Source organism: Taudactylus pleione, unplaced genomic scaffold (assembly GCF_031769625.1).
Source record: "Taudactylus pleione unplaced genomic scaffold, aTauple2 ptg000042l, whole genome shotgun sequence".
In the NCBI taxonomy this organism is placed as follows: domain Eukaryota; kingdom Metazoa; phylum Chordata; class Amphibia; order Anura; family Myobatrachidae; genus Taudactylus; species Taudactylus pleione.
The window spans coordinates 2,390,709-2,418,065 of NW_028284444.1; the positions used below are offsets into that span (position 1 = coordinate 2,390,709).

General features: G+C 42.2%; 1 protein-coding gene across 1 annotated transcript; it reads right to left on the reverse strand.

Annotated features, from left to right (window-relative positions):
- Positions 1–26,007, reverse strand: LOC148537918 (uncharacterized). Its single transcript, XM_088460131.1, has 4 exons — positions 25,794–26,007; positions 20,679–20,892; positions 18,672–18,727; positions 1–2,762 (listed from the first exon to the last, which is right to left on the reverse strand). The coding sequence occupies exons 1-4, from the start codon at positions 25,954–25,956 to the stop codon at positions 2,059–2,061; spliced, it is 1,137 nt and encodes a 378-aa protein (XP_088316257.1). The 5' UTR covers positions 25,957–26,007; the 3' UTR covers positions 1–2,058.
- Between the last annotated feature and the right edge of the window lie 1,350 nt (positions 26,008–27,357).

The window sequence follows — 27,357 nt, forward strand, 5'->3', positions numbered from 1 at the left end:
TACAAGTATGAAAAAATACAATGTAGATACATAACATAAGGCTTAACAATTCAAAATCACTCTATTCACATAAAGTAAGAAACAAAAATAGAAATTAAGGTAGACTTGGATCAAACTTTTAATATAGAGTGAATTGCCCAGTTAATTAATAGTTGAAGGAATTTTCTTGTTTAAGTTTATGGTGTATGTATAAGATAAAGCAAAAAAAGTATACCGAATATTTTTTTTTGCTTGTTAAAAGATTGAAGTAACAGTTCGAATTTGGCAACCAAAAGATGGGAGAGATGCAGAGATTAGCAGTGATTAAACTCACAAAGCCAGCAAGTGAGCACACAAGTCAAGTGAATGAACAATGTATAGATTAATGAAAGCATAAAATCAGACACCAGTTTTTTTTTTAATGATTGCATTAGATCAAAAACATCTATTTAAAACTTATTCAAAATTATCTTATTTAAAAAAAAAGTCATAATCAATAGGGAACATGTAAGTAAGCATACTATTAATATCAATATTTATAAGTATTAGGGCTTCCCCCACTATATATTGAATAATTAATATTTCAGGAACCGTGACACTTATGTTAATATGCCCCTGGTGGATGCTCCTCACTGTATACCCTTCACAGGGTATACAATTGGGGGGCTGAGGACTGCTGTATCTACATTTTCCCAGTGAATGCTCCTCTCTGCAGTTACTAGGGACATAAGGTTTTCAACCTTATGAATCAGTGAAGTCACCCACCAAAGAATACCTGCTCTCTACACCTCAGCTCTAAAACCGTTGGATTAGTTTTTCAGTTTGACCTCCACAGTGGCGTCCCTCCCCATGGTATCAACCGGTGCGGGGAGGGATGCCGTGTGCGTGGCCATGCCACATGCCACCAAAAAGGGGGTGTGACCTCGTAGACAGGGCGTGGTCGTGCGATACGGGGCGTGGCCTCATGGCCGAACTCCCCCGTGGTCCCATTGTTACTGGGGGGCAGATGCGCACTGCCCTGTGTGCAGTGACTGCCAGCCGTCTCCCTCACAGTTGTCAGGAACTGAATGCTCCTCTTTTTATACAGTGCAGCACCCGGCTTCTGTCACTGAGGGGGGGTCTGCACCTTGGTGTCACCCCTTGGTGGGTGACACCCGGGTGCAGCCCGCACCCCCCACACCTCTTGTGATGTTACTGGACCTCCATACACAGCACGATATTCCAAGCAGTCAGTTTGTCTCTAGAAATAAAGTATGTTTATTTACCAAGAGAGTCATCTGCACTTATAACAGTAAATTTGCACATTTCTCTGTATTAAATTTAGCATTCCGCCTATCATTTTTATTATGCCTAGGGTTCTTGTATAATTCTTGTGCCACACTGAATTCCATTCTCATTTTTGTTTCCCCAGACTCCTACCTTCCTATTCCCTGAAGATATCACAATAAAAATTTATACTAACATTACTCCAGGTCCAAGATCCATTTATTAACTATAACTTTTAATAAATGCTGAATGCAACATTTAGAAATTTCTGAACAGTTATTTCATGGAATGACAAAGCAGAACCAGAATATTGGACCTTGAACTCCAGCTGCAACATCGACATCTCTCTGTTTGACGTATAACGTTTGTTATAATTCAACCTTTTCATTGAATGTCGAATGCTGTGATACAGTTCACAAATATTTTGACAATAAAAGTTCTTGAGTTCTTTGAATTCTTTGCTATAATAGCAACTTGCTGGTGATAACAAACAGACTGAGTGTCTCGATCCGAGACAAGAACATGGCGATAGGTTGGTTTTCTTGCACTCCACTTGTTTTAACTCTAGTAGCAGGATAATTTTTAGCAGGAGTGGAAGAATTCTAAATAGATACAGTTGCAGAATAAGCAGTATGATTTCTAGAAGAAACAGTCACAGCATGTGTAGTGGAAGTTGTAATAGAAACACTTGCAGCATGAAAAGTAGAATTTGTAGAAGAAGCAGTTACAGCAGAATGAGGAGAATTTGTATCAGCAGCAGCAGAATTTGTAGAAGAAGCAGTTACAATAGAATCCTTGATTCTTTGGAGTACTTTATGATAATAATTTGCTGGTGAAAACCAACAGGCAAAGTGTCTTGATGAGAGCAAAGAACATTGAGTTGGGGTTATTCACATGTCCACCGCTTGTTGTAGAAGAAACAGTCGCAGCATGAGTAGTAGAATTTGTAGAAGAAACATTCGCAGCATGAGTAGTAGAATTTGTAGAAGAAACATTCGCAGCATGAGTAGTAGAATTTGTAGAAGAAAGAGTCGCAGCATGAGTAGTAGAATTTGTAGAAGAAAGAGTCGCAGCATGAGTAGTAGAATTTGTAGAAGAAAGAGTTGCAGCATGAGTAGTAGAATTTGTAGAAGAAACAATCGCAGCATGAGTAGTAGAATTTGTAGAAGAAAGAGTCGCAGCATGAGTAGTAGAATTTGTAGAAGAAAGAGTCGCAGCATGAGTAGTAGAATTTGTAGAAGAAACAGTCGCAGCATGAGTAGTAGAATTTGTAGAAGAAAGAGTCGCAGCATGAGTAGTAGGAGTTGTAGAAGAAACAGTCTCAGCATGAGTAGTAGGAGTTGTAGAAGAAACAGTCGCAGCATGAGTAGTAGGAGTTGTAGAAGAAACAGTCGCAGCATGAGTAGTAGGAGTTGTAGAAGAAACAGTCACAGCATGAGTAGTAGGATTTGTACTATTAGCAGCAGAGTTTCCATTATGTGCAGCTGTAGTAGGAGCAGAAGTAGTTTGTGTGGAAGCTGCAATAAAAAGAAAAATGGGGATTGTCATCAGTTTGAGAAAGATACACTAATTTTATGTTTGCAAATTGCGTAATCAGGCCCAATTAAAAAATATACTTGCTTATGACAGCTTTGCTCAACCCTCTCACTTACAGTAGAGACCTATTCATGATCACTAATAGGCCTGTTAGCTGGTGTGACAGCTGAAATGTAAAAATTTAAAATGTCCTGTGTTATTTTGAGCATAAAACACCATTTATTTCTATATGGAGTGCCTGTCTAATAAAAAAGGTACTTTATTATGTCATCTGTGATCTGCTAATTGACAACATCTGAGTGTTCTGTAGATTGATGCAGGTGACAGAAATGACAGCATACATAGCAGGCACAATATTTCAGCAATAAAAAGCTTAGATGCATCTCTCATGCAGACTTGAAGATCATAGACAATTAGATGATATCTGGTATCTGAGTACTGATAGAACATGGTGACCAGTTAACCACTATCATGGCTAACAAGGAAATTGTTTACCTCTATATGTACATATGATCACATTATACAAATCAATGGCTTTCATGTTTGCCATGGCACTAGAGGGTCTCTATAAAGGCAGCACACACATTGTTTATCTTAATGAGCATCATGTTTGAAACCCCATTTCTAAAAAATAATGCTACAAAAATATACAGTACAAAGGGGCTGCTGCAGAGTTGAATGCAAGTTGTTCATGACAACACCAGAATTTCCTGGATGGAATGAAATGAGAAGTTGTACATCTCTGTGACTGAACTGGCTCTATCCGTAGGAATCGGTATGAATGACCGCCGGACGAGAGCCCAGCGGTCAAAATCCTGACACTGGCAGGCCGGACAGCGCAGATCCCAATGGAGGTAAATAAAGTACCTAACCCTCCCCTCTCCCCTTAACCCTAACCCTCCTTTAGGGGTGCCTAACCCTAACCTCCCCCTAGTGCCTAACCATAACCTCCCCCCTAGTGCCTAACCCTATCCTCTCCCCAGGGGTGCCTAAACCTAACCCCCCTCCCCGCACCCTAATCCTAACCCTCCCAGGGGGGCAGGGCTGCCATCAGAAATCATGGGGCCCGGGACTACCAAAATAGACAGCTCCCCCCTTCCAGCCTATGTCCCCCTTTCCACCCCCTTGTCTTTCCAGCCTATGTCCCCCTTTCCACCCCCTTGTCTTTCCAGCCTGTCCCCCTTTCCTCCCCCTTGTCTTTCCGGCCTATGTCCCCCTTTCCACCCCCTTGTCTTTCCAGCCTATGTCCCCCTTTCCACCCCCTTGTCTTACCTTTTGCATGATACTCTGTTAGCTGGTCCGGCGGATCTCAGTCCCACGCGGCCGGTGGGTCCTCTCTTCGGCAGGGAGCGCGACGTGACGTCACGAGGTCAGCGTCGCGCTCCCAGCAGTCCTTTAGGTAGGAGAAACTGTGTCACAGCAGGAACTCCTGCTGCGCCGCCGAGCTCTATGGTCTTGCTCGGTGTCGCAGTGGCAATTCCTGCTGTGATCCAGTTAATAATGGTAACGGGTGTGCAGCGCGGGCTGGCTGGCTGCCCCCAGAGTGACTGTACGGCCAAGGCTGAGTTAGGGGTGGAGCGGGAGGACTTACCTGGACTTGTACTGCGGCAAGGGGTAGGAGCGGACGGGCGGGCCCCACGAGTGTCTGGGCCCGGGACTCCAGTCCCAGCAGTCCCCCCCTGATGGCGGCCCTTGAGGGGGGTGTCAAACTCTAACCTCCCCATTGGGGTTACCCCTCCCCTACTCTAACCTTAACCCTCCCCAGGGGGGTGCCTAACTCTAAGTCCCTCCGGGGGTCCCTAAACCTAACCCCCCATCCCTGGCTACATGGATACTTACCCCCGGCATTGGATTATTGGTCCAGCGTCCTGTCAGGGTCCCGGCATCGGAATTAACATAGTCGTCGGTATTTTGACAGCTATGTTAGATCCCTTGCCGGGATTACACTGTCAGGATTGTGATATGCGGCTGCAATGACTGCATCCACTATCTGATCCGTATGCTTGGTTTTATAGCTGCCATCATTATCAGTGTGCATGTGCAGCAGCCCTATTCGTGATGGAAGAGATCCGACTGAAAACAGGCGTAATTACGCATATGCACAATTCTGCATAGCTCGCCATTCTGTTGACGCACCCTCTACATACCCTTGCTATGAGCCTACTTGTGATTTAGTTATCACCCAGTTACACTTATTCAGCCTCAAGTAGAGATGTGACTGAATTGTGTACTACTCGTCATCACACGTAGCCGTGTATGCTTGGCTCAGAAGCATATGCAGTAAGAAAATATGCCTGATCCATCCAATGAACGAGGTGAAATCTGCATCAGCTCCAAACCTATTTGACTTTTAGACTATACTTTTTGTACACCATGAACTGTAGTTATTAGGTGCTTTAATCTGAATGTCCTCGGACCTCTGTATATTTGTTCTCAAAATGCAAATGATCTTTCAAAGTTGTTACATTAGCTCTGCAATTTATTTATTTTTTTTCAATATTTTTATTGGATTTTCCGTAAACATACACAAATAGATCAGACATAAAATATCATAATCAGTAATGTACAGACACGATATAGTATGACAATGAGAAATTATAGTCAGTGTGGTCGCTCCCCCCCTTTAGGTATAGGAGGTTGCTGTGTCTGCTGCTTAGCAGCCATGAGCAGTCTCCCACTGCATCCCAGCACACGCTGTGTACTGGGCTGCTGTGAGGGAGGGAGGGAGGGAGGGAGGAAGGGAGGGGGGGCGGCGCAGGACCCGGGGCCCTCTGGAAGCCTGGTCCTAGGTAAATTGTACCTGCCCCCCCCTCTCGCCGCCCCTGATTATAGTAGTATTAGAATTAAATTTACTAAAAATCTCCAGTCCAGCCAGCGGTAGTAAAAAGATATGCAAATTCCTCATATATTAAGCCAGATCTATTATAGATAACTATACAGCTTACTGTTAAGGTGGGTACACCTAGTAGATATATTTGCAGATTGAGTGATCTGCAGATATATCTGTAGATGATGGTCGTTCATATACACTGAACAACCATCATCTTCCAGGGGGGCGGGTCAGGAGCGTTTCCGCCCCTCCCCGCAGCTGCTGCTTCATGTGTACAGCTGGTCGGCAGATGGACAGATATGTCTGCAGATACATCTGTCCAATGGCTGTGCAGCACAGCCAATGCGATATGTCTGTGAATGACATCATTCATAGACCTATCGCTGGTACACACTGGCCGACAGGCAGCAGATATATTGCCCGATCAATTGATCGGCCAATATATCTGACAGTGTGTACCCATCTCTAGATAACAACATTGAATACACAACCAGTAAGACTTTATAATGAGATCTCTATCAAACCCATCAACATATAATAGAACATAAATAGACATAAAAAAGGGTAACTGGTACAAAAAGATAAACCCAATAGGGAAGAGAGGGAAATAAGGAAATAAGAGTGGTAATTAAGAAATCAAATATTTGGACTGCTCGAATCACCAATTATTGTCATCTCTATAGGCATAAACAGAATATTAATAAGCTACTGTACAGTACATATTGTAATGATATGATTCACTAAACCTTATCACTAGGATTCAGAACAGTTATGGTGCCAATGTTACCCATCTAAGAAGAAACCATTCTGTTGAATTGAACATTTGGAGTAACTTTTGTGACAGTATACAGATATAATCAGCAAAATTCAAGCTTTTCTATAGGTCACAATCTAGTGCCCCACTGTTTTCCATTAAGGATAGAAAAATACACACAATTCCATTGAAGGGGTGCCGTCAATATTCCAGCATGCAGGATGCTGGAGCTTAGAATTCCGGTGTCGGAATCCCAACACCTGTCAGAATGCTTGCGCCGGCATCCTGACCGCTGGCATCCCGAAGGTAATGGACGGAATTAGAGTTAGAGGGAGGTTTAGAGTTAGGGGGAGGGTTAGAGTTAGGGCTTAGGTACTAGGGGGAGGTTAGGGTTATTCACTAAGGGGGGAGGGTAAGGTTTAGGGTGCAGGGAGGGGGAGGTAAGTTTTAGGCACTAGGGGGGAGATTAGGGTTAGGTACCGGGGAGGGAGTGTTAGGGTTACGGGTAGGTACAGGGGGAAGGTAAGGAAACCAACCAACAGGTGTCGCTATCCTAAACCTGTCATCATGATTTTGACCACCAGGATCCCGAGCACCGGCATCCCGAACCCACCCACATTGAAAATATAACTACTTGCAAAATAAGAAAGAAAGTAATGTGGCATTCAATAAAATACATTCCAAAGTGTAATTTGTATTCAGGATCGAGGTGATGCTCTAATACAACTAAGTAGAACTTTGCAATTGATCTAAACTCAATGCAATTCCTGCAAAACAAAACTTTAAGTTTTGCTTTTATAAAAGGGTCTACAGAAGATCATTAGGCATATTACACGCCCCAACTCCCCCAGGGGATACTAGGGAGTATATTTACTAAAGTTCAATTTTAATCAATTTTGATTGATTTAAACTCGATCAAAACTGATGTTGGGTTTCTCGGGCTAAATCACACATTTACTAATACATAGATTAACTAAAGCAAAAATTGTCTGTGTGATTAAGCCCCAGAAAAACAACATTGATGTTGCTTGATTTTAATTGGTTTTTATCGATTTTAAATTTGATCAAAATTGATTGAAATCGACCTTTAGTAAATATACCTCTAAGTGGGGATGGTTCATCCTGTACCTCAGAATGGCGGTATGATGCCGGGTTGTGACATCATAGTCCAGCACCCACTTCCAACATTTCACTGACATTGAGGAGTAGCAGTTTACTTCTCCTTCATGACAGAAGCATGGACTACTGTATGGTTAGGGCAAAACTCTATATGAGTGACAATATTTAATACCATACCACTGGCTTCCTATTAGACCACCTAGGTTTGCCTAATGTTAGTGCTGGCACTGTTTTTAAACAGATGTGTCCTCCTACATCTAGCATCAATATGCCATGAAGAGCACCCTGCCGTGTCACAGCATAATGTATTAAGTTGCATCATGGCGTATTGAGTTGCAGCATAATGCACTGAGATGCTGAAAAGCCAGAGAGTGTAATACAACTTTCTGTCCACCAGATGTTGCACTGTGCATGTGTCAAACAGCCAAGGCAGTTTCTGTGGCATTGCCCGCTGATTGGCTACCAGAACCACGTGGGCACTGTCATTCAGACTGCTATAGTACAGCATGTCCATCATGGATTGAGAGCTGCAGTTTATTGTTTCCTTGAAGACCAGATTCTACTTAACAGGGGAAGGGGACAGAGCATTGGCAAGGTCTGTGTGAGTATGCACAGTATAGTAGCGTGAGTGTATGTGAGTGTATAATAAAGGATTAAGGCCCTCATTCAGACCCACTCGCAAGCGGGCGCACGTACGTTAGGCGTACGTACAAAATTATTTAAATTCAATGGCTCGCTCGTATTTTCGTTCGCATCTAAAATTCCTCCCTAAACTCAGGCGACCCCTCCTCTAACTAACGAGCGTGCGAAATAGCGAGCGTACATCCCCGAAATGGCTTGAAGGGAACTCACGCACAAGTGAAACCGGAAGTGGCCTTGTCAGATGTCGATTACCTGCTCCTTTATTCTGCCTACCTCCCTCAATCGTATCATGCCAATCAATGTATCAATTAGCTTAATTGTTTTTTTTTTTTCAACACAATGCAAGAAACTTTACTCTTGTCCGTGTTTGTGTTTACCCGCAGAATACGTACGGATGGAACATTCGCTTTTATTGTTCAAAAAACATGTGAACCACAATTAAACAATTGTTCTATTGCTGTGGATCCCCGCATATTTTCCGGGGTTCATTTCTTTATTTAAATTTGCAAACGCATGTCACTGCATCAAGCCTATCATAACTCTCCAGAGATTTCTGGCCCTGTTGAACACATGACTCATACACTAACCAATAAAATTGCTCCTGTTAATTTCCAAAATACATTAGCCAATCAGAAATTTTTTGCACACTTTATCAAAAATGTTTTGTATGAAAAACTCCATTGCCATCATGAGAGCCTCCGCATTCACCAGGCGCGAGCTGCTGGTGCTTACGGAGGTGATGGATCGCCGTATCACCAGCCAGCCTCCACCCATCACCAACCGGCAGAAGCGCTCCGCGTATGCGGAGGCACGGTCCCGCCTGCGGTCCTTAGGTTCACGCCGCAACATCGGGCAGCTAGAGCGCAGGTGGTCGGACCTGCAACGGCGAACTCCCCGCTTGCTGGCATGCTTTCGCATGCAGATACTGGAAAGTAAGTGTTATGTATTGTGGTTTTCATGTTTGTGTTTGTGGGGCAAACTGCGTGTGCATGTTTTCCTGTCTGTCCTATTTATTATTTGTCCTCATATCTGCGTGTGCATGTTTTCCCTCTATTTCTGTTTTTTTTCATTCTACTCCTATTTGCATGTTTTTGTTGGTGGTTTTTTTTTTTTTATTTGGGCCCCGGATTTGGCCAGAAACTAACCTCAATTTGTTTGACATATTTTAGGTGGACAGCCAAGACTACGCCGTCACCGTCCGGCCAGACGGCGTTCCCGGCCACTATCCCCAACCCCCAGCCAACACTCCACCCCAAATATTTCCCCTATACCCCACTCCTCCCCAGCCTTCCCAGACCCTCTCCCAGAACTGTCGGGCCTCATTCCCCTCCGTCCCACTTCCCCCTCTCCTCCACCCACCCCTCTTCCAATTACCCCCTCCCCGGAGTCCGTCATTACCCCTCCCCGTTCTTTGGGGAATGAAGGCTCCTCCGAGGAAGAACATGGAGGGACTTCCGGAGCTCCCGTTTTGGCTCCCGGTATGTTTTTCTTTCTCATTTTTTTTAAGCACAAACTGTTTGTATGTAATCATGTGTCGTGCCTTTATTCGTGATTTTTGGGTTTACTTTTGGTGATTTAGCAGTTTGCCTTTACCTCTTCCTGCTGGTTTCAACATACACATATCATACCTGTGGGAATTTGTACATAGGCCTGGTATTTTTGGCAGCACCCCCTTTTTGTTTTGGTTTCTTTTTTTTAGGTTTAGGAGTGATTTCGTTGTGTTTTTTTTTTGTTAATGTGGCTTCCCTATTGTTTTATTAATCCACACACTTTTCTCACCCACAGAGGAACAGAGGCGTCGGCAAGAGGTGGTCGAATGTGTTGGCCAGATGCGCCAACATGTCATTGGCATTCTTGTGGGCCTTGACCGGCTGTCTGGCATCCTTCGCCAGTAGTTTTTTTTGTTTTTTTTAGTTTTCTAAATAAATTGTTGATTTCGAATATACGTTCTGGCTCATTCTTTTTTTCCAAAACCAAGAAAAAAAACCCTGACATAAGTTGACTGTTCCTGCAAGGATTTCCCTTTTTAAAAAGTTAGATTGTGTTTTGTATTTGTATGTAAATCAGCCACAAGAAACACAGAACAGTAACAATGTCATTTCCCTTTTTGGGTGTAGTGTCAATTAGATATTTCTACATTTTACAGGTTCCTAGTTGGTGTGCAAGCTGCTTAGGCCAATCTTCCAAATCCAAAGGTTTGGACAGGCTTCCTTTTGGTGTGGGTTGGGAACCTGAAAACATATTTCAGTTTACATCAACTGGTGTCAGTACTGGATTACCCCTTAGTCAAATGTAAGGTGTGTTAACCTGGTTACACTTGCTGTTAACGTCCAAAAAAAGGTAGACCATTTCACTTCAAACATTTATTCACAACATAAATGAGAAATCAAAGTGGTCACTCCCTCAAAAAAAAACACAGTGATAAACTCAAATACAACACATACAAATAAAATATTTAAATTCAAAAAACAATCAAGAACTGGTTGATGAAGGACCATGCCAACATGATTCCACAAACATGGCATTGCGATATGGGTTCCAGAATATATGCCCCAAATCACCAGATCCAGGTTTGGTAAGGGTAGCAGGAAGTAGTGAGCGTTGGAGTGCCAAAGATTATGTGAACAAACAGAAGATGGTGAAAAAAATACAAATAAATTAGATGTTCGCAAACAAACACAAACACATTAGGTATAAACACTGTAGCTTTGGTCAAACTTACCTAAAAATCTGGCCACCACATCATCACGTATGGCCCCCCACATACTGACCTCCGACCAACCTCGGGGGTGCCATCCTCAGGTAAGGCATCCTCTGGCTGCATTTTGACACCACTCCTTATGGCGATGTTGTGAAATATCCCACACAGGACCACAATTTTCGACACCATATCCGGCAAATACATGAGCTCGCCACCAGAGCGGTGGAGGCATCTGAATCGGCCTTTTAAAAGGCCGATACAGCGCTCCACCACTTGCCTGGTGGCTGTAAGTGCGGAATTATACTCACTTTGTGGGCCTGGTGTGGGAGCCAAATAAGGAGTGAGCAGCCAGGACATGCAAGGGTATCCACTGTCTCCTGTGAAAAATAAGAGACAACATCAGGAACACTGTGTATCAAGCTTAACATTGTTATGTACTAAAGGTCTCCACTTACCCAGAAGCCACGCATCACCAGCTTGTAGGTTGGTTAATTTCTGCCATATCCCTGATTGCCGGATGACGAAGGAGTCATGTGCACTTCCTGGTAATTTAGCATTCAGGGACAGGATCTGGAGGGAGGCATCACATACCACCATTACATTCAGGGAGTGATAGTGTTTCCTGTTTCTAAATATTGCCTCCAGCCGTGCTGGAGGCTGAAGTGGTATGTGAGTACCATCCACAACCCCTATGATGTGTGGGAAGCCAGCTATTTGGTAAAAATTGGCCTTGGCCACACTAAGGGCACCCATATCCAAAGGCATTTGAATAAAATGATGGAGGTGCTTGAAAAGTGCCTCCATCACTGCCCTCAGGATCCGGGAAAAGGAGGATTGGGAGATGCCCGCCACTATTCCCACCATTGTTTGAAACGATCCTGAGGCACAGAAATGTAACACCGCCATAAATTGCGTCAGTGGTGGTATTGCTGTTGGACTGTCAATTTGCCGCTCAAGATCACTTTCTATTAATGAGAGAGTGTCTATGATGATTTTGGGAGGTAGACGGTAGCATCTTAAAACCTCATCATCGGGCATTCCAAAAAGGGTGACACGTGTTCGAAATATCTGGGGCCTTGCATGCCTACGATGCCTACGCCTGGGATGAGATTGAGGTTGGTCGGCTTCCGGGAGCATGGCCAGAACAATCCGCCCCAGATCAACCTGAAATTCAAAGATTTCAAAGTAAGGCTTTTGACCCACCCCAAAACTATATTAAAATAACTTAGCTTGATGATACCATCCATTGCTGCTTACATGCCGGGGTATTGTCATGATACGTCCAAACTGAAAATAAACACCAAAATTACTTGACACATTTCACTCTGTGCATTTTTGTTTCTAAATTTTGTGCTAGACCAAAGTTAAAATATACCAAACACCCATTTAGCAAAACCGCAAAGCGACATTTAACACAGTACATCAAAACGGGTCGAAATTTTGGCTCAAAAAGCGAAAGATAAACCACCAAAAAGTTAGAATGATTATTAAGCTGTTTAAAATGCCCTAATTAGTTCGCTAATACAAGTCACAAGAGTAACTACTAAAAATGCGCTAATTAGTTCGCTAATACAAGTCACAAGAGTAACTACTAAAAATGCGCAAATTAGTTCGCTAATACAAGTCACAAGAGTAACTATTAAAAATGCGCAAATTAGTTCGCTAATACAAGTCACAAGAGTAACTACTAAAAATGCGCTAATTAGTTCGCTAATACAAGTCACAAGAGTAACTACTAAAAATGTGCTAATTAGTTTGCAAATACAAGATAAAAAATGGACTTACCAAGAGCAAATATCTAAGATGCAAAATCAAAAGGTCTTTGGGGTCCAAAATAAACAAAATCTAAAATAGAAGAAATTAGGGATCCAAAAATTACAAAATATACGAAACACAATGAAACAACAATTGAACAAAAGTTAGACTTCACAAAACTTACCAAATCAAGAAACGAGGTCCCAAAAATATAAACCAACAAAGATAACGGAAAAAAAAACGCAAATCTAACCAACAAACGAATCTCCAACCGCCAACTCCTTTCTACGCAATCAATAAACTCCAGCCAAGATAACCTCCAACAATCCAAAAACGCCACCTCGACTTGAGACACACCAAGCCATAAATAGTGTTTCGTTTCCCGCACAAATTAAGGAGGGATCATAGGGCCGCACAATCAATGATGCGGCCGCAAAATAAGGACGCATGTATAAATACGTCACGAAAACACATTCAAATTCTGGTGTATTTCTTGTTTGGACCTCAGACATGGCGACAGACCAGGGAAAAAATGCCCAAGAGTCAGGCGGTAAGTCTTTCATGCATTTTCTATCAATGATTAATTTGAAACATAAGATTAGGCAAGTTGTGATTTTGTGAATTCTGTAAATTTACACAAATAGGTGAGGAGGATGACATGGAAGAGGCTGCTGGGCCCAGTATTCCGGCCAAAGCGGCCAAAAAAAAAAGGCAGCCACATTTCACAAGAAAGGAGATGGAGGTTTTGATCCAGAAGTGTGTGGACATCCTGCCACAGGCAGACAGGAATATGAGTCTAAGCCAGAAGTGGAGAATGTGGGAAGAGGTAGCCGTTGCTGTCAATAGGGTGGGTGATTATGTCCGTCTAGCCCGGGATGTCAAACGGCGGTAAGTAAACCCTTGCCCCCCCTAAAAGCAAACCCCATTTTAAACCAAAGGATAATGGCTTCCATTTTTCCCCACAGATTGGGCGACTTCAAATATCGCCTAAAGCAAAAACTCGCGGACAGGGCTAGGCATGCAAGGTAGACAGGTGGGGGTCCCACCCCTGTGTCATTGGAGTTGATGGATTTAGAAGAGCTGGCACAGGGGTGTGTGCAGCCTGTGGAGGTGTTTGGCGTGTCCAACATGGATACGGACATGCCAGACTTTGCGGCTCCTCATGTTGGCCCAGGTAAGTATTGTGATGTCACCAACTCTGAAATGCTATTGTGCCAATATTTAGATTATAATGTGACTCTTTTCTCATTTTTCCAACAGAGACACAGGCGGATGAGTCTGCTCCAGAGGGAAGCCTTGGCCGCAGAATTTCTGCTGGCTCTGCAGGGGAGGAACCAGTACATCCGGCTGAGGACCCTGCAGAAGCCAGTCCAGGGCGTGCCCCCTCGCAGGCAGTTGGCCTCCTCACAGAACTCAATTTAAAATCGGATTTCCATACGGAGATTCTGCAGAGGATGGACGCCAGTCTGATACGGGTGGCTGAGGCCCTGGAGCAAAATGCTGCGGCCAACGTGACCATTGGTCAGGTCCTGGCGGAAAATACCAGGGCCAACATCCGCATCGCCGATGCCCTGGAGCAGCTCGTTCGCCAGCACATGGTGGAGCCGACCTCCCTTCCTGCCGGAACATCAGGATCCTCCACCTCTGGCACAACATCAGCCAATCCTCCAAATGTGCCTAGCCCTGTGCCTAGTCCAGAGGCCACAACATCTGCCTCTGGACAGGCCAGCCCGATGGCATCCCGGACCCGGTCTGGCGCCCACCCTCCCCCATCCAAACGGGCGAAAAAACGGTGACAGCAATGGCGACTTTTCCCACACTCCTTCTGTGCTTGGCTCATATTCCTTTCTGGTCAAAACTTCCCTCTCCTTTCTTGTGAAATGTTTTTAATTTATTTTTGTATGTTTATGTTAGCAGTTATTGATTATTTATTTTTGATAAAAAGTATCTTTGCCAGAAAAAAAGAAAACAAAATATTATGCCAATTGGTTTGTGTTTAAACAATAAATTTATGATAAAAATCTGACATTGTATTGTGACATTATTGTACAAATGGGTTACATTTAATCCTTGCCCTAAAGGCAAAAAAGGACACAAAAAACCATTTCATTTTTTTTTAAAAAAAGGCCTCTTGAAGGAACGTTTACAAAATCACATAACGATGCAAATTCCACATTAAAAAAAAAAAGGGGAGCTAATTAATACATGATGACATTATTGTCACAATAGGCCATAAACAACAAACTGAGGCCAAAAAAAACCCCAAAAAATGTACGCCAATTGATTGTGTAATCCTGACATTAGCAGGTATGATTTCCACCTGCGTACGGTTTTGTGCTATCCCAATAAACTGCTTTCCAAACACATACCAAGCCGGTTTTCAATACAACACTAGTTGCTTTTGTGACCACCCGCGATTAATCACTGCAACATCGTGGAGTCCCGGGACGGAGGAGAAGGCCATCGCCAATGTGGTCGAGTAATCCAGACCCTAAACTGTGCGAGCATTTTGAAGGGAAAGAGGATGTTCCAGTGACGTATGTGACGGCCCGAACACATTTGACGTTCGCATCTGCTAATGTATGTACGCCCCAAAAACGCCTCGCCACGCCTGCGTTTTCCCATCTCCACCCCCGTCAACACCCCAAAACGCCCTGTTCTGTCAATCACATTTGACATGTCACTTCCTGTACGCTATTTTAGGAACGAGAGAAAAAAAGCTCGCATCTGCCGTACGCACATGCGCAGTGTAACACCGACGCATGCGCGGTTAGTCAACATCGGAACGCAACGAGCGTACTGTTGGTAACGTGCGGCTCTGAATGAGGGCCTAAATCATTTGCTGTGCGAGTCCTGCATTTTTTCAAATATTTTATTTATACCGTAAGTACTGGTGCCAGCCATTAATTACTGTCCGGACAACTGAGATGCAGGGGCAGGCTGACTGGGATCTATATTCCCACTAAAATGGATAATATAACTCCTTATGTTACACTATTAACCCCAAAGGGGGTGTTGCACAATTTTGCGTCTCAGATGCACGTACAACATAGCGTCTAATGGGGCCCATCCATCAGCGATGGATTGCCGCAATCCCGCGATGCGGCAACCAGGCATCACGGGATCGCAGAAATCCAACAAAAAATGATCCCGATCGTCAAATCGCCGACATTTAAAATGGAAAATGTCTGTGATCCGGCGATGGATTGCAGAACATCGATGGTGGGAGGTTAGCATTTCCACCCAGAAACGCCGGCACTTCCCATCGCATCGCCAGATTGCAAAATCCGAGGTCTGATGTATGGCCACCTTAAGATGCAAGCATGCGTCTGGTCACTAAAAGGACAGGCCTTTGGTGTGTAGATGCTCATACTACAGACAAGTTTTACAAGCTGCAACTAGGACACCTGAATGCTATGCATGGAACAAAGCTGTAAGGGGTTAGTGGCTAAGGTAAATGTTTCCATAGCCATCACCTGGGGTTCGATTCCAGGGGCATTGAACAATGTGATTTTGTAATCAATATTATATCTACAGTATATATGCATTGCTCTGCACTTTAAACATTTGGCAATCACTACACTAAAAGTTTTTCTTCTTTTGGTTACCGTACTGTATTAATATTACTGTATCTGCCCAAGCCGCCCGCGAGCAGACCACACACACCACTCACATTTACATGTAAATATACAGGAAAAAGCTGCAAACAGACAGTACTAGTCTTAATACACCTCGATAATATAGACACACTCTCAGCTTTCAACAAAAGGAAATTAATTCATGCTGACCATTTGTAGGGTACTGCTGCTTAACTCACGGCATGCAACATACCTCCCCTCATCCTTCATTTATATGCAATGTTACAGAGGTGACTTTTTTGCTAATCACTACCGTATTCATGTGCTGGCCAGGCACCTGTGTGTCATGACCAGGGTTTCTCGGCATAGGGGATGACGGTATTACCTGTGAGGGTGCTGTGGCGTGGTCCTTCCGGTGGAGGGGCTGGTGTCTGGTGGCGGGCATTGGCTGTGTGAAGTGTTCCGCAGGCACTGTGTCATTCTGGCCAGGGTAGGCCTGGTGGTGTTTACATTCCGCTCTGGCATGGGCACCGCCATCTTGCCTCTGGTAATGTGACTTAGCTGCTCCAGTCCAGGCATGTCACATGCTCTCTCTGACCTATCACGATTCTGCACTGGGTACTTAAGGGAGTTCAGAGCTTCCCATGGTTGCCAGTGCAACGTGTTTCACAGCGTATGCTGTGAGACAGTTCCCGTGCTCCTGTAACCTGCCTGTTTGAGTGCTCACTTGTGATTATGACACACCTCACTGTGTCTCACTGCTCTTACACACAGTATTTTCATGCAATGACTAAGATGCCTGTATTGCATGACCTGAGCAACAAAGTATAAGGACACATCTGTGTAACACTATTTTTGCATTCTGTTTGCTGTTACTGTACATCTGAAAGAGGGCAACCATTTTTGTTTAGAATGTTACTAAAATGTTAACTCAATCGTATCAGTGTCTCCTTTTCATAACAAGTCCTCTCTTTGTCTAGTTGGGGTATTATATCTTTATTCTTTAGTATAGAGCCTGATGCAGACGGGCAATCAATACATTCCTCTGCGTCTGCGAAATTTGCATATTTTTGCGAATCAGCTGCGTACGGGATCTCAGCTGCGATGGTATTAGCGTACATGTCTGAATCAGGGCCATAGGGGGTCATTCAGACACACTCGCGAGCGGCAGTCCGCTCGCAAGTGGGTCGATGTTCCCCAGGGAGCTCCGTCGTGCGCATGCGCGAGACCCGACGAGTGAAGGACTTTCCTTCGCTCGGAGTGTCTCATCAAAGGGGGCGTGCTGTCGATGGTGACTGACAGCACGCCCCCTTTGGTGGGCGTGCTGGGGGCGTGCCTGCCAGACGGAGGCGTTCCCAAGGGAACGCCTACCGTCTGAAGCCGGCCCCACTGACGTCACTAGTGATGTCAGTGGGAGTGATTTTGGCTCTGATAGAGCCAAAATCACTCCTGGCCTTGCGGTTGAGAAACCCAACCGCAGGCTTTTACTTGCAGTTCCGATGGTCGCGATGGTCAAGACCATCACGACCATCATTTTGCACGCTCGTATATGCTGTGGGTGGTGACCCACAGCTATACGAGCGTCCAGGAGGACGCTCCATATTAATGGAGGTGGGCCCTGATTCAGAGCGAGCGCTCTGGTCAGAGCGTCCGGCTCTGAATCAGGGCCATAGTCCATTAATTGACAGGAAGGATTCTCAGCTATGTCATTCACCAGTTTATCTCCACAGTCACATAGACTTTATCATGTTTCACACAGTGATGTCTTCTTTATACTTTGTTTAGCTGCAATTAGCGCTGTCCTTCATGCTTTAGGAGCCTATTTATTATGAGCTAGAAATCATATTTATAAAATGGGTCTTTTCACCAGTGATAGAGCCTTGTCCTATACATCAAGGGTTTACCGCCGGGTCTCACTTGCGATTGCTTAATCCCACTGAACAAGGATTGCAGCAGTACAGGTATCATTGCAATCCTTGTTATGTTATTGCTACAGGGATGTCAAGATTTTATCTATTAACTGTATAATTAGGATGCAATGAGTAAGTACATAGACCCCAACGTCTTAATGATGACTATCTTACAAAATACAGTAGCTGCCTTCAACTTTTATAGATAACTCTGGTACTTTACAACTACTAAAAACAATGAGCCCAAACACTCTCTATACTAAACTTATTTATTTGCTTACAATATGACAAGACATTAAAACTGAAATCAGTACCTTATATGTAGGCAGGAGCATTTTATGAGAGGAGGGAAAGGGCTTGTGTGCAGACTCAGAGTGGGCCCCTTCCTCTCTCCGGCAGTGCCGCTGTGAAGTAGATTATGGCATGTGCGGGTAACCAAATAACTTTTCCAACCTGGTGGGGGGTTAGGGTTAGGCACCATCGGAGGGAGGTAAGGGTTAGGCCATCTGCATTTCATACCCAACCCTTTCAGTACACCATATTTAAACATACTAATCCAAGTTACAGAGAAATTAGCCTGTAACATTATATAATAGCTCACCTTTAGACACATTTTTTTCAAGCTTGTAGACATCTGTATCATTAATAATAAAAGCACTGGAATAATGAAAACAAAAGGTAAAATGAGTACTAATGGATTAACATACAGATAAAATGTACACATCTGTAACTATATAGTGGCTTCTTCCATTTATCCAGTAATACGAATTTATTAAAGACATTTTGCAGGGTTACACCAAAGAGCAAATGAAAAATGGAAACCTTTAAATTAAAATGTTTAAATTAAGCTTTGCAGGAGGTAGAGAGGAAAATCACTGAGCTGGTCTTCTAGTGAATATAGTCGGGAACATGTGACGGTACATGAAATCGTGCTTATCCTACTGCAATCAATATGAGGACTGTCGTGGGCAGGGCCGTGACCATGGGTGTGCGAGCAGTGCTTTCGCACTTGGTGCAGTGCCCTGGTGCTGGCACCATTACTGCCACCTGCATGTGGCTTGCAGGGTGCCTTGAACAGCACCACTCAGCCAGTAGTGCTACTGCAGAGTCACCCAGAGCTTCCAAGGGATGCTCCAGGCCATGCATTACTTCCCAGGAATGGGCCCCACCGATTAGGAGTGACATAATGGGTTTAGGGGCGGGGCCAGAACTGGGCACACTGCTACCCTGTTACGGCTCTGGTTGTGGGCAAGGAAAGCATTGAGTCAGTACGCAAAAGATTTGGGAAGCAAGTTGAGATTTCACTTGCATTGTTGCATTGTTCCATGTTCCTGGCATTAATGGCCTTGAACTCATTATAGCATTTGGAATAACAAATTTGATCACAATAGGTTCCTTTAGATGTTTTGTCGAGTTTGGTAACAACAACAAACTAAAGAGGGTATTCTATGAACTGTTTAAGTTTTGCACATGTAATCCAACCTACATGTAATGTTGCCTTGATAAATACAGTTCTGTTCTGAAACTGCAGCCAGGCACTTACAAAAAGACTATGGCATGTACCAAGGACCAGAGGAAACTTTTTAGGTTTGGGAATATATTTATTCTAAAACAAATCACTAATTTGTTGCTTTATATTGGAGATATATGTTTATATTGAAATAATGAAATACCTATTTTTCACAAATATTTGTTTAGTAACACTCTGGGCAAATGCCGGTGTGCATACTTGCCTGCTGGCCGTGCATCTTCATTTTACTGGAGCCCGTTGCCGGCAGCATTAGGCTGCTGGTAGTTGTGAGAACCCATTTGCATAGGAGTGGGCTAGTAGAGGAACCCTAGATTGATAAATTGCCTACTGTGAATAAGACATTCCATGATGGAATATTAGTTTGCATAAGGACATTGCAAATATTCACAAATAGACTGCTATAGAAGGAAGCATGTATTGATATATGTAACAACATGCTCCCAACCAAGTGTGTTCAAAGGGCCAGAATACAGTGTGATAACCTTATCTTTATAATTCATTTGAACTGTGCCAGCTGAGACAGGGTTCTGTACAGATGGCCCTCTGAAGATGGCAGGAGCAGTAGGACATTTAAGTGATACATATGCTCTAATAGAAAGGGGGGATAATCAATCCTTCAAGTTAGGATAGTGATTATATTAACAATATAGACCCTTAGGTTCAAAGAACAAAACTCCTGTGGAAATCAGTCATTTCCACATCCTCCTGTGATCATTGTTTGACACACGATAGTCACAGCTTCAATGCCTATCAAAGTAGTGATAATAAGATGTACTGCATGTAATAAGCTAAGTAGATAACAAATCTGGTGGAATGTAAAAGTATTGATTATTGAGAGAGTATAGATTAAGCTTTTTTAACTACTTTTATTGCTACATTGACTATTTTATTTTGAAGTGCTGTAGATGCTTTGCCTTATGGTGCATGTACAGTACAGTAGCAAAGGGCAAACAATGATAAATGTCCTCTTTATATGCATCCTTACACTAAAAGTTTTTGTTTTTTTCTCCCTGGTTTGGATTTTACCAATATGTTGTCACATTAAAGTTATGATTTCACACTTACAGACAAACTTACGTAAATGAGATGTAAGCTTCATTCTGTGATGGTGGAGAAGTCCAGTGTGCAACAATTGAGGAACTATCTACATCAAATATATGTGTACCATTGATTCCTACAGAACAATTTGCAAATGTATTATCTTTTGATGTCCAGGTTCCTGTAGCTGTGTTGTTTATGCTAGCCTGTAAAAGGATTGCAGTACTTTCATTTTTGACTGATGTGAGAGTGACTGTAATTAAAGAATAAAGAGTTGTTAACATATAAAACATGTCACTTGTTGAATTGTACAGAATGTTTCTAATTTATTCTACATTACTCATATTATCGCATTTAGGTATCCATTCATCATGTTAATTATCAGGGGCCGGGTGGCCCCAGATAATTAAGCATCCAACTTGCTGCAAGTATCAATGGTGGACAAATATTCACTGAAGCAATTCAACATTGCTCTGGTGCAGAGACATTTGATATGAAAATCAGCTGTCTCCATGATCCCCTTCACTGCTACTTCCATAGCAGTGACAGTTAAGTACTGCCGAGTCTGACTGAACTGGGATTCACGCACGCACACAAAGCCCCAGCGCCCAATAGAAGGAGCCGGACAGGGGAGGAGGGATTCAAAAGGATCCCTCTTTGCAACCCAGCACTCCATCCAATAGGGACAGAGTGGGGTTGAGGGAGCAAGCGTAATCTGAAAAAGGCAAATGTTCCTGTAATCAAGCTCTGAAAATATAATATTTTCGGAGCATGATGATTTTAGGTCCCCGTATTAGTGTATGGGGGACAACAGGATAGATGGGGGCTGAAAGGTAAGCAGGAGATATCAGTGATATCTCTTGCATTACCTTTATAATGAATATCTCCGATACTTAATTCTACAAAAGTATGTAAAAATGTTAATTTTCACTTGCTTATGTAGTAATTAAGTGATGATGAATAGACCCCTTAGAAGTTTATGTATCATTGGTGGCAGTGGGGCCCTGTAAACTATAATTTGTTATTGCTGCATATTGCAGTGATAAGAAATGTGTTTTAGTTCCTATTTATCAAAAAAAACTTGCAAAAACATTTTTATAATATGCCCAATCTTTAAACTATGCAGAAATAGATGTTTCTGCATGGTGCTTACTATAACAAATAGACAACTTAGAATCTTGTTTTTACTTCTGTTTCTTCAGAATTATTTGTGTTGTGCATACAGATGTTTCCTTACACATCTTTACTGCAGTCGCGCTAAAAAGCCCCTCTCAACCCACCAGGTCCCATGAGACTCTGCTAGCGAAGGGCTTGTTTTTTGCTAAAAATGCGTATAAATCGCAATGCGATGCTACTAAGACACGCCAGCAGACTATGGCCCATATTCAATTAGACACAAAAATTTTGCTGCCGTCGGCAGATTCTACTTTCCGCCTACATCGCGTGTTTTGGACGCGGAAACTTATCGGCGCGCCCCCGCTATTCACCCTATTCAATTACAAAGGACACGAAAACGGCAAGCCGCAATGTCGGAACAGGCGGAAAGTGCTGTCAGAAATGGGGAAATCGGCCTGAACGTCCCCAAAAGATGCACTAACATTGGGGATCACTATAGATGCCCCCGATTAGCCCTACTGAATGTTTTTGGGGTACTTAAGTTGTGACATTTGGTGCTAATAAGCACATTAACACAAGCGGTAAAGAATAGCAATAAGATATATTTTTGGTAGAAAATAGGTAGTCCTTTAAAATTTGGGGTACTTCAAAATGGGTGCAAGCTTATTTTAAAGTCTGTAAAGTGAAGTTACAAATATCGTGAAAAACTCACCTGTTGCAGCACCTGCAATCATAGAAACACCTCACCCCTACTTGTAGACCCCCCCAAAGTCTATTTTGCTACTTATTATGTTTGTACCCCAACTTTGAACTTTTTTGCCCCATTTTCAAAGTCATGTTTTGGGGTGTCCCTCATTTTTTTTTAATGCAGTTATCCTTTGGGGGGCTGTCCCAAGGGTGCTGAGTGATTTTCTGACATTTGCACCCCTACTCCCCAATTCTGCACTTTATTTCGCCTGCTTTCATAGGCGAATCTTTTCCGCCTAATACATTGCATTGACTTTCTGCGTACGCGAAAAGTATTTGCAATTGAATAAGGCGAAAAGTTTCCGCCTGGCGAAATGACGTCACCTGCGATACTTTTTCGTGGATTCTGACTTTTCGCCACTAATTGAATATTTGAATATCTGTATGTGACTGAGTCTCTGAATCTGTATGCAAAGTGCTATAAAGTGGCTGTAGCAGCTTTTTTCATTTCAAGTTCTGTTGTGCTTCATATAAGACAAAAGAAATATAGAGGAGCAACCAGCGCTGTATAGATATATATTTATAAACTGACTGGATGGTTCTTAGGAGTCAATGATGTAATTCTCCTCTAATGTTCTTCTTTTAACAAATCACCAGAATGACACTAAAGGTGCATACACACATAAAGATTTTCTGTCCAACCATCCAACTAGATGATTGGTTGGAATGAAAGTCTTGTAATGTATGGGAGTAAATGATGATCAGCAATTTGCTCCTAAATGCCAGAAAACAGATGAAAATGGTCGGTCAGACAAGTTTGTTAAATGTTTGACCTAAATAATTTGTTCAAACAACAGTTTTTGTCCATTTTCCGGCATTTGGGACCAAATTGCTGATTGTCATTTGCTTTCATACCTTACCAGATTTTCATTCCATCAATGAACTAGTTGGCTGGTTGGACAGAAAATTTTTATGTGTGTATGCAGCTTTATATTAGCATTCTGCCAGGAGTGCATATAAAGGTTTCTTTGTATCTTAGCCTGGATACATGGAATCAAATAAACCACTTTGTTTCTATTAGAAAGATACTTACATTGGCTTTCTGTCACAAATGCATCTCATGGTATCTTTCACCCTCTTTGTGGAAAAAGACTCATATTCATAATATGCTGAAGGTTTTAATTCTCCATAAACAATAGTCCATAAATCCTCCAAAAAATTATTTTGTAAACAAAGTCTAATATATGGTCACAAATGTATTAATTATAAAAAATTAAATGATCCTCTGATAAACTAATACTCCAAATGGATAAAAAGTATACAGTAGCTCATCGAGAAAGGCAGTTACCAAACTCCCAATAACAGTCTTTAAAAACCAGCTCAGTCAAACTTATATAGAATTCTATATAAGTTTGACTGAGCCAATTTATAAAGACTGTTATTGGCCAATCAATCATGTGACTGGCCGGCTTGAGGTATAAAACCCGTGTTCCAGCATCAGTGCGGCACATCTTGAAAAAGGAGAGGGAGCTCTCTGAAAGGCATAGAGGAACAACCGCACACATCCAGAAGGTCACCCACCCTCTGGGTGGGTGACCTTCTGGATGTGTGCGGCTCTTCCTCTATGCGTAAAATATCTCCGGCGGCTTCCACAAACTGTAGCATGGGTACTGACGTTCTATCTCCGTCTCCCTCATGGGAGTTTGGTAACTGCCTTTCTCGATGAACTATACTTTTTATCCATTTGGAGTATTATTTTATCAGAGGATCAATTAATTTTTTTAATGAATAAATTTGTGACCATATATTAGACTTTGTTTACAAAATAATTTTTTGGAGGATTTATGGACTATTGTTTATGGAGAATAAAAACCTTCAGCATATTATGAATATGAGTGTTTTTCCACAAAAGAGGGTGAAAGATACCATGAGATGCATTTGTGATAGAAAGCCAATGCAAGTGTCTTTCTAATAGAAACAAAGTGGTTTATTTAATCCCATATATCCAGGTTAAGATACAGATAAACCTTTATATGCACTGCTGGAAGAACGCTAATGTAGGTGTCATTCTGGTGATTTGTTAAAAGAAGAACATTAGAGGAGAATTACATCATTGGCTCCTAAGAACCATCTATTCGGTTTATAAATATATATATCTATATAGCGCTGGTTACTCCTCTATATTTCTGCTGTCTTATATTTATATGTAGAGAGACAGGTGCGCTCTAAGAGGAGTATGTAAGCTGCTGTTTTTTGTTAAACAAGGGCAGAGAGTTAAATATTTGTTTGCTATATCTGTTGTGCTTCATACAGACTTAGGTGTACACAGATATACAAGTGTCGCATATCAAATGAATCAGCACATGTCCGAAATTAGCAGAGTCGCATGGGACCTGGCGGCTCAGTGATGCCAGGCAAGTCGCTCGATGTCGTGTATTGAGGATAAATGTATAAGGACACATCTGTAATTTAAAGTGTGATAAATTATATTAATAATTATTAGTAACTTAATTATTTTTCATTGGTGAGCTAAGTGTGACAGTACAGCCTGCTCCATATGTGTGTATTATGTCTTTATAGTAAAACATCTTAAATTACCAGTTTTTTTTAATATACTAGCATATAGTACTCTACATTTGTGCATTTGGTTTTTGTTGCTAGTTCCTCCAAGTATTAGGTGCATATTTATTATAATTCCCCCCAAAATGTACATTTCTAATAGTTACATATTGCGGCGATTTGGCATGCCTTTTTCTGGGTAATTTGTCAGATTCCTGGATATGGTGCGGTAAAGCCTAAAAAGTAGTGATCGGACCTGGTGGAGTTAATGCAATTGGGATGCCCATGAGAAAGTGCTGCTTAATGGAGAGGGATTTAGAAGATCCCTCTCCAAAACACTTTGCGAACTTGTATAAAATAGGCCACAAAAGCGAATACCATCATTAGCTAGCACAACAAAATATCTGGAGCTTGGTGCAGTTTATAAGGCTTTATGCAGACCCAAAAGACAGCTATACAGACTGCTTTTACGATAGTTAACAGGGGGAACACAGCAGATATCTTCCATATCTGTTGCAGCACCCCCTTTGTAAATGACTCTAATATTAAAAAATGGGACAAGCCTCTGAAAACAGCCATTTTTGGGGGATTGCATACATTTCTTTAGTATGATATATAGGCACCTAAGTACAATGCTTATATTTTAGTAATATCTATAGCACTCTATCTACAGTGTATGTCAGTTATTTTTGAGAACAGTCCAGTTTTTTTTCTATTTTTAAAATAGGTGAAATGTTAATCTGCTTTATTAATATAGTCCTTATAAAAGAAAAATAGCGAAGGGTCACTCACCTGTGTACACACTGGTATTGAGAATATTGATGACGTTCAGTGTATATTTAGTGGTTGTAGCAGTGTTGGGAAAAGTGCTACACAAAACTGGATCTTCGGAGAAGACTGGATAGACCATCACTCCAAGTAACAAGAGCAGAGCGGAGAATCCTGTTAGCGACATACTGTATTCTGCACAGCTGCAAAGTAATGACTGTGATTCAATAACTTCTCAGACTCCTATGTCCAGCTGTTATGACAGAGAAAGTCACTGAACATTGCAGAATGTACTGTATGCAAAATATGCTTTTCTACTTCCTTAAGCTGTCATTTTTGCACTTTCACAATTACCATTAGAAGTCACTATTTAATTCTACCTGGAAATCTCAAACTAAACCTTAAATGCAAGCTTTACCCATATTGTACCTTTTAATTGCATAACATTTGTATGTATTAATTTATAAAATGTTAAAAATAATTGAAACCTATCACAGACATATTGTCATCTCTCACCAGCAACATAATGGAAAGGAGAGAGCCAGCGACAGTACTTACAGTATTTAGCGCTGCAGCTTTGGGAAGGAAGAAGGCCATGCATGATATAAGATTGAGCTTCATTTATAGAGTTCTGTTGCATCTTTGAGACACAACAGTCTGCTGTTTGTCTCTATGGTTAGAATGAGGCAACATACTGGATAGGTTAGTTAAGAGCACATGTAAACCCTTGTAGAGATGTTGTGCCAAAGAAATGGGGAGCACCTCTAAAGGCTAGATGACATTCTTAGGATGTGTCTACCTGGTCCTGTGGTGACATACTGTAGGGGGTCTATCTCTCACTGTAGCTAGGACTTTCTGCTCAGAGTTGGCTCTGTGTGTGTATTGCTACTGCTATATACAGATTAAACAATGTTTGCCGTTATGTTTAATAACATGGTGTTAGGGCGTTTTCTGAGTTTTAAAGGTGTACATAGAGACCTACCTTTTTCTATGGACCCACACGTATTAAATGTATAATTTTAAGCATATGTAAATGGATGTAAATATTAAAATCATTATACTAGACTATAGTGCTTTAAAAATAATTGAAATTGCTTTACACTGCGATGCCTTATTCTGAATCCTTCTTGCATTATTTGAGCGCATCTGGGGGCTGTCAACACAGTTATAAACTTTCTTTCACATTTAGCCTTTGAAGTGCCAATGTGTACAGTATATAGACTTAACATGTTGCAATATAGATCATCTGTTAAGGCGGGTATCCACTAGATGATATGCTCCATGAGCGATATCGTATAGTGATACCCTGGCAGTGATGTACTCAATGTCATTAACGACATTGAGCACCCACACTGAAAGATATATACCGTTCAGTGACATCACTCTCCCTCATCCCTGTACTTGCAGTACCTGCCAATATCATCATGTTGTCCTGCAAGTACAGGCAAAGAAAGATGCTGTCAATGAGCAACGGGAGCGCACATCGCTGGTTGTTGATGGCATATCCACTGCACGATATTGCGGACATTGAACGATATCGTTATCGTTCAAAATTCAAATCATCCAATTTATTGTGAAGTGGATATGC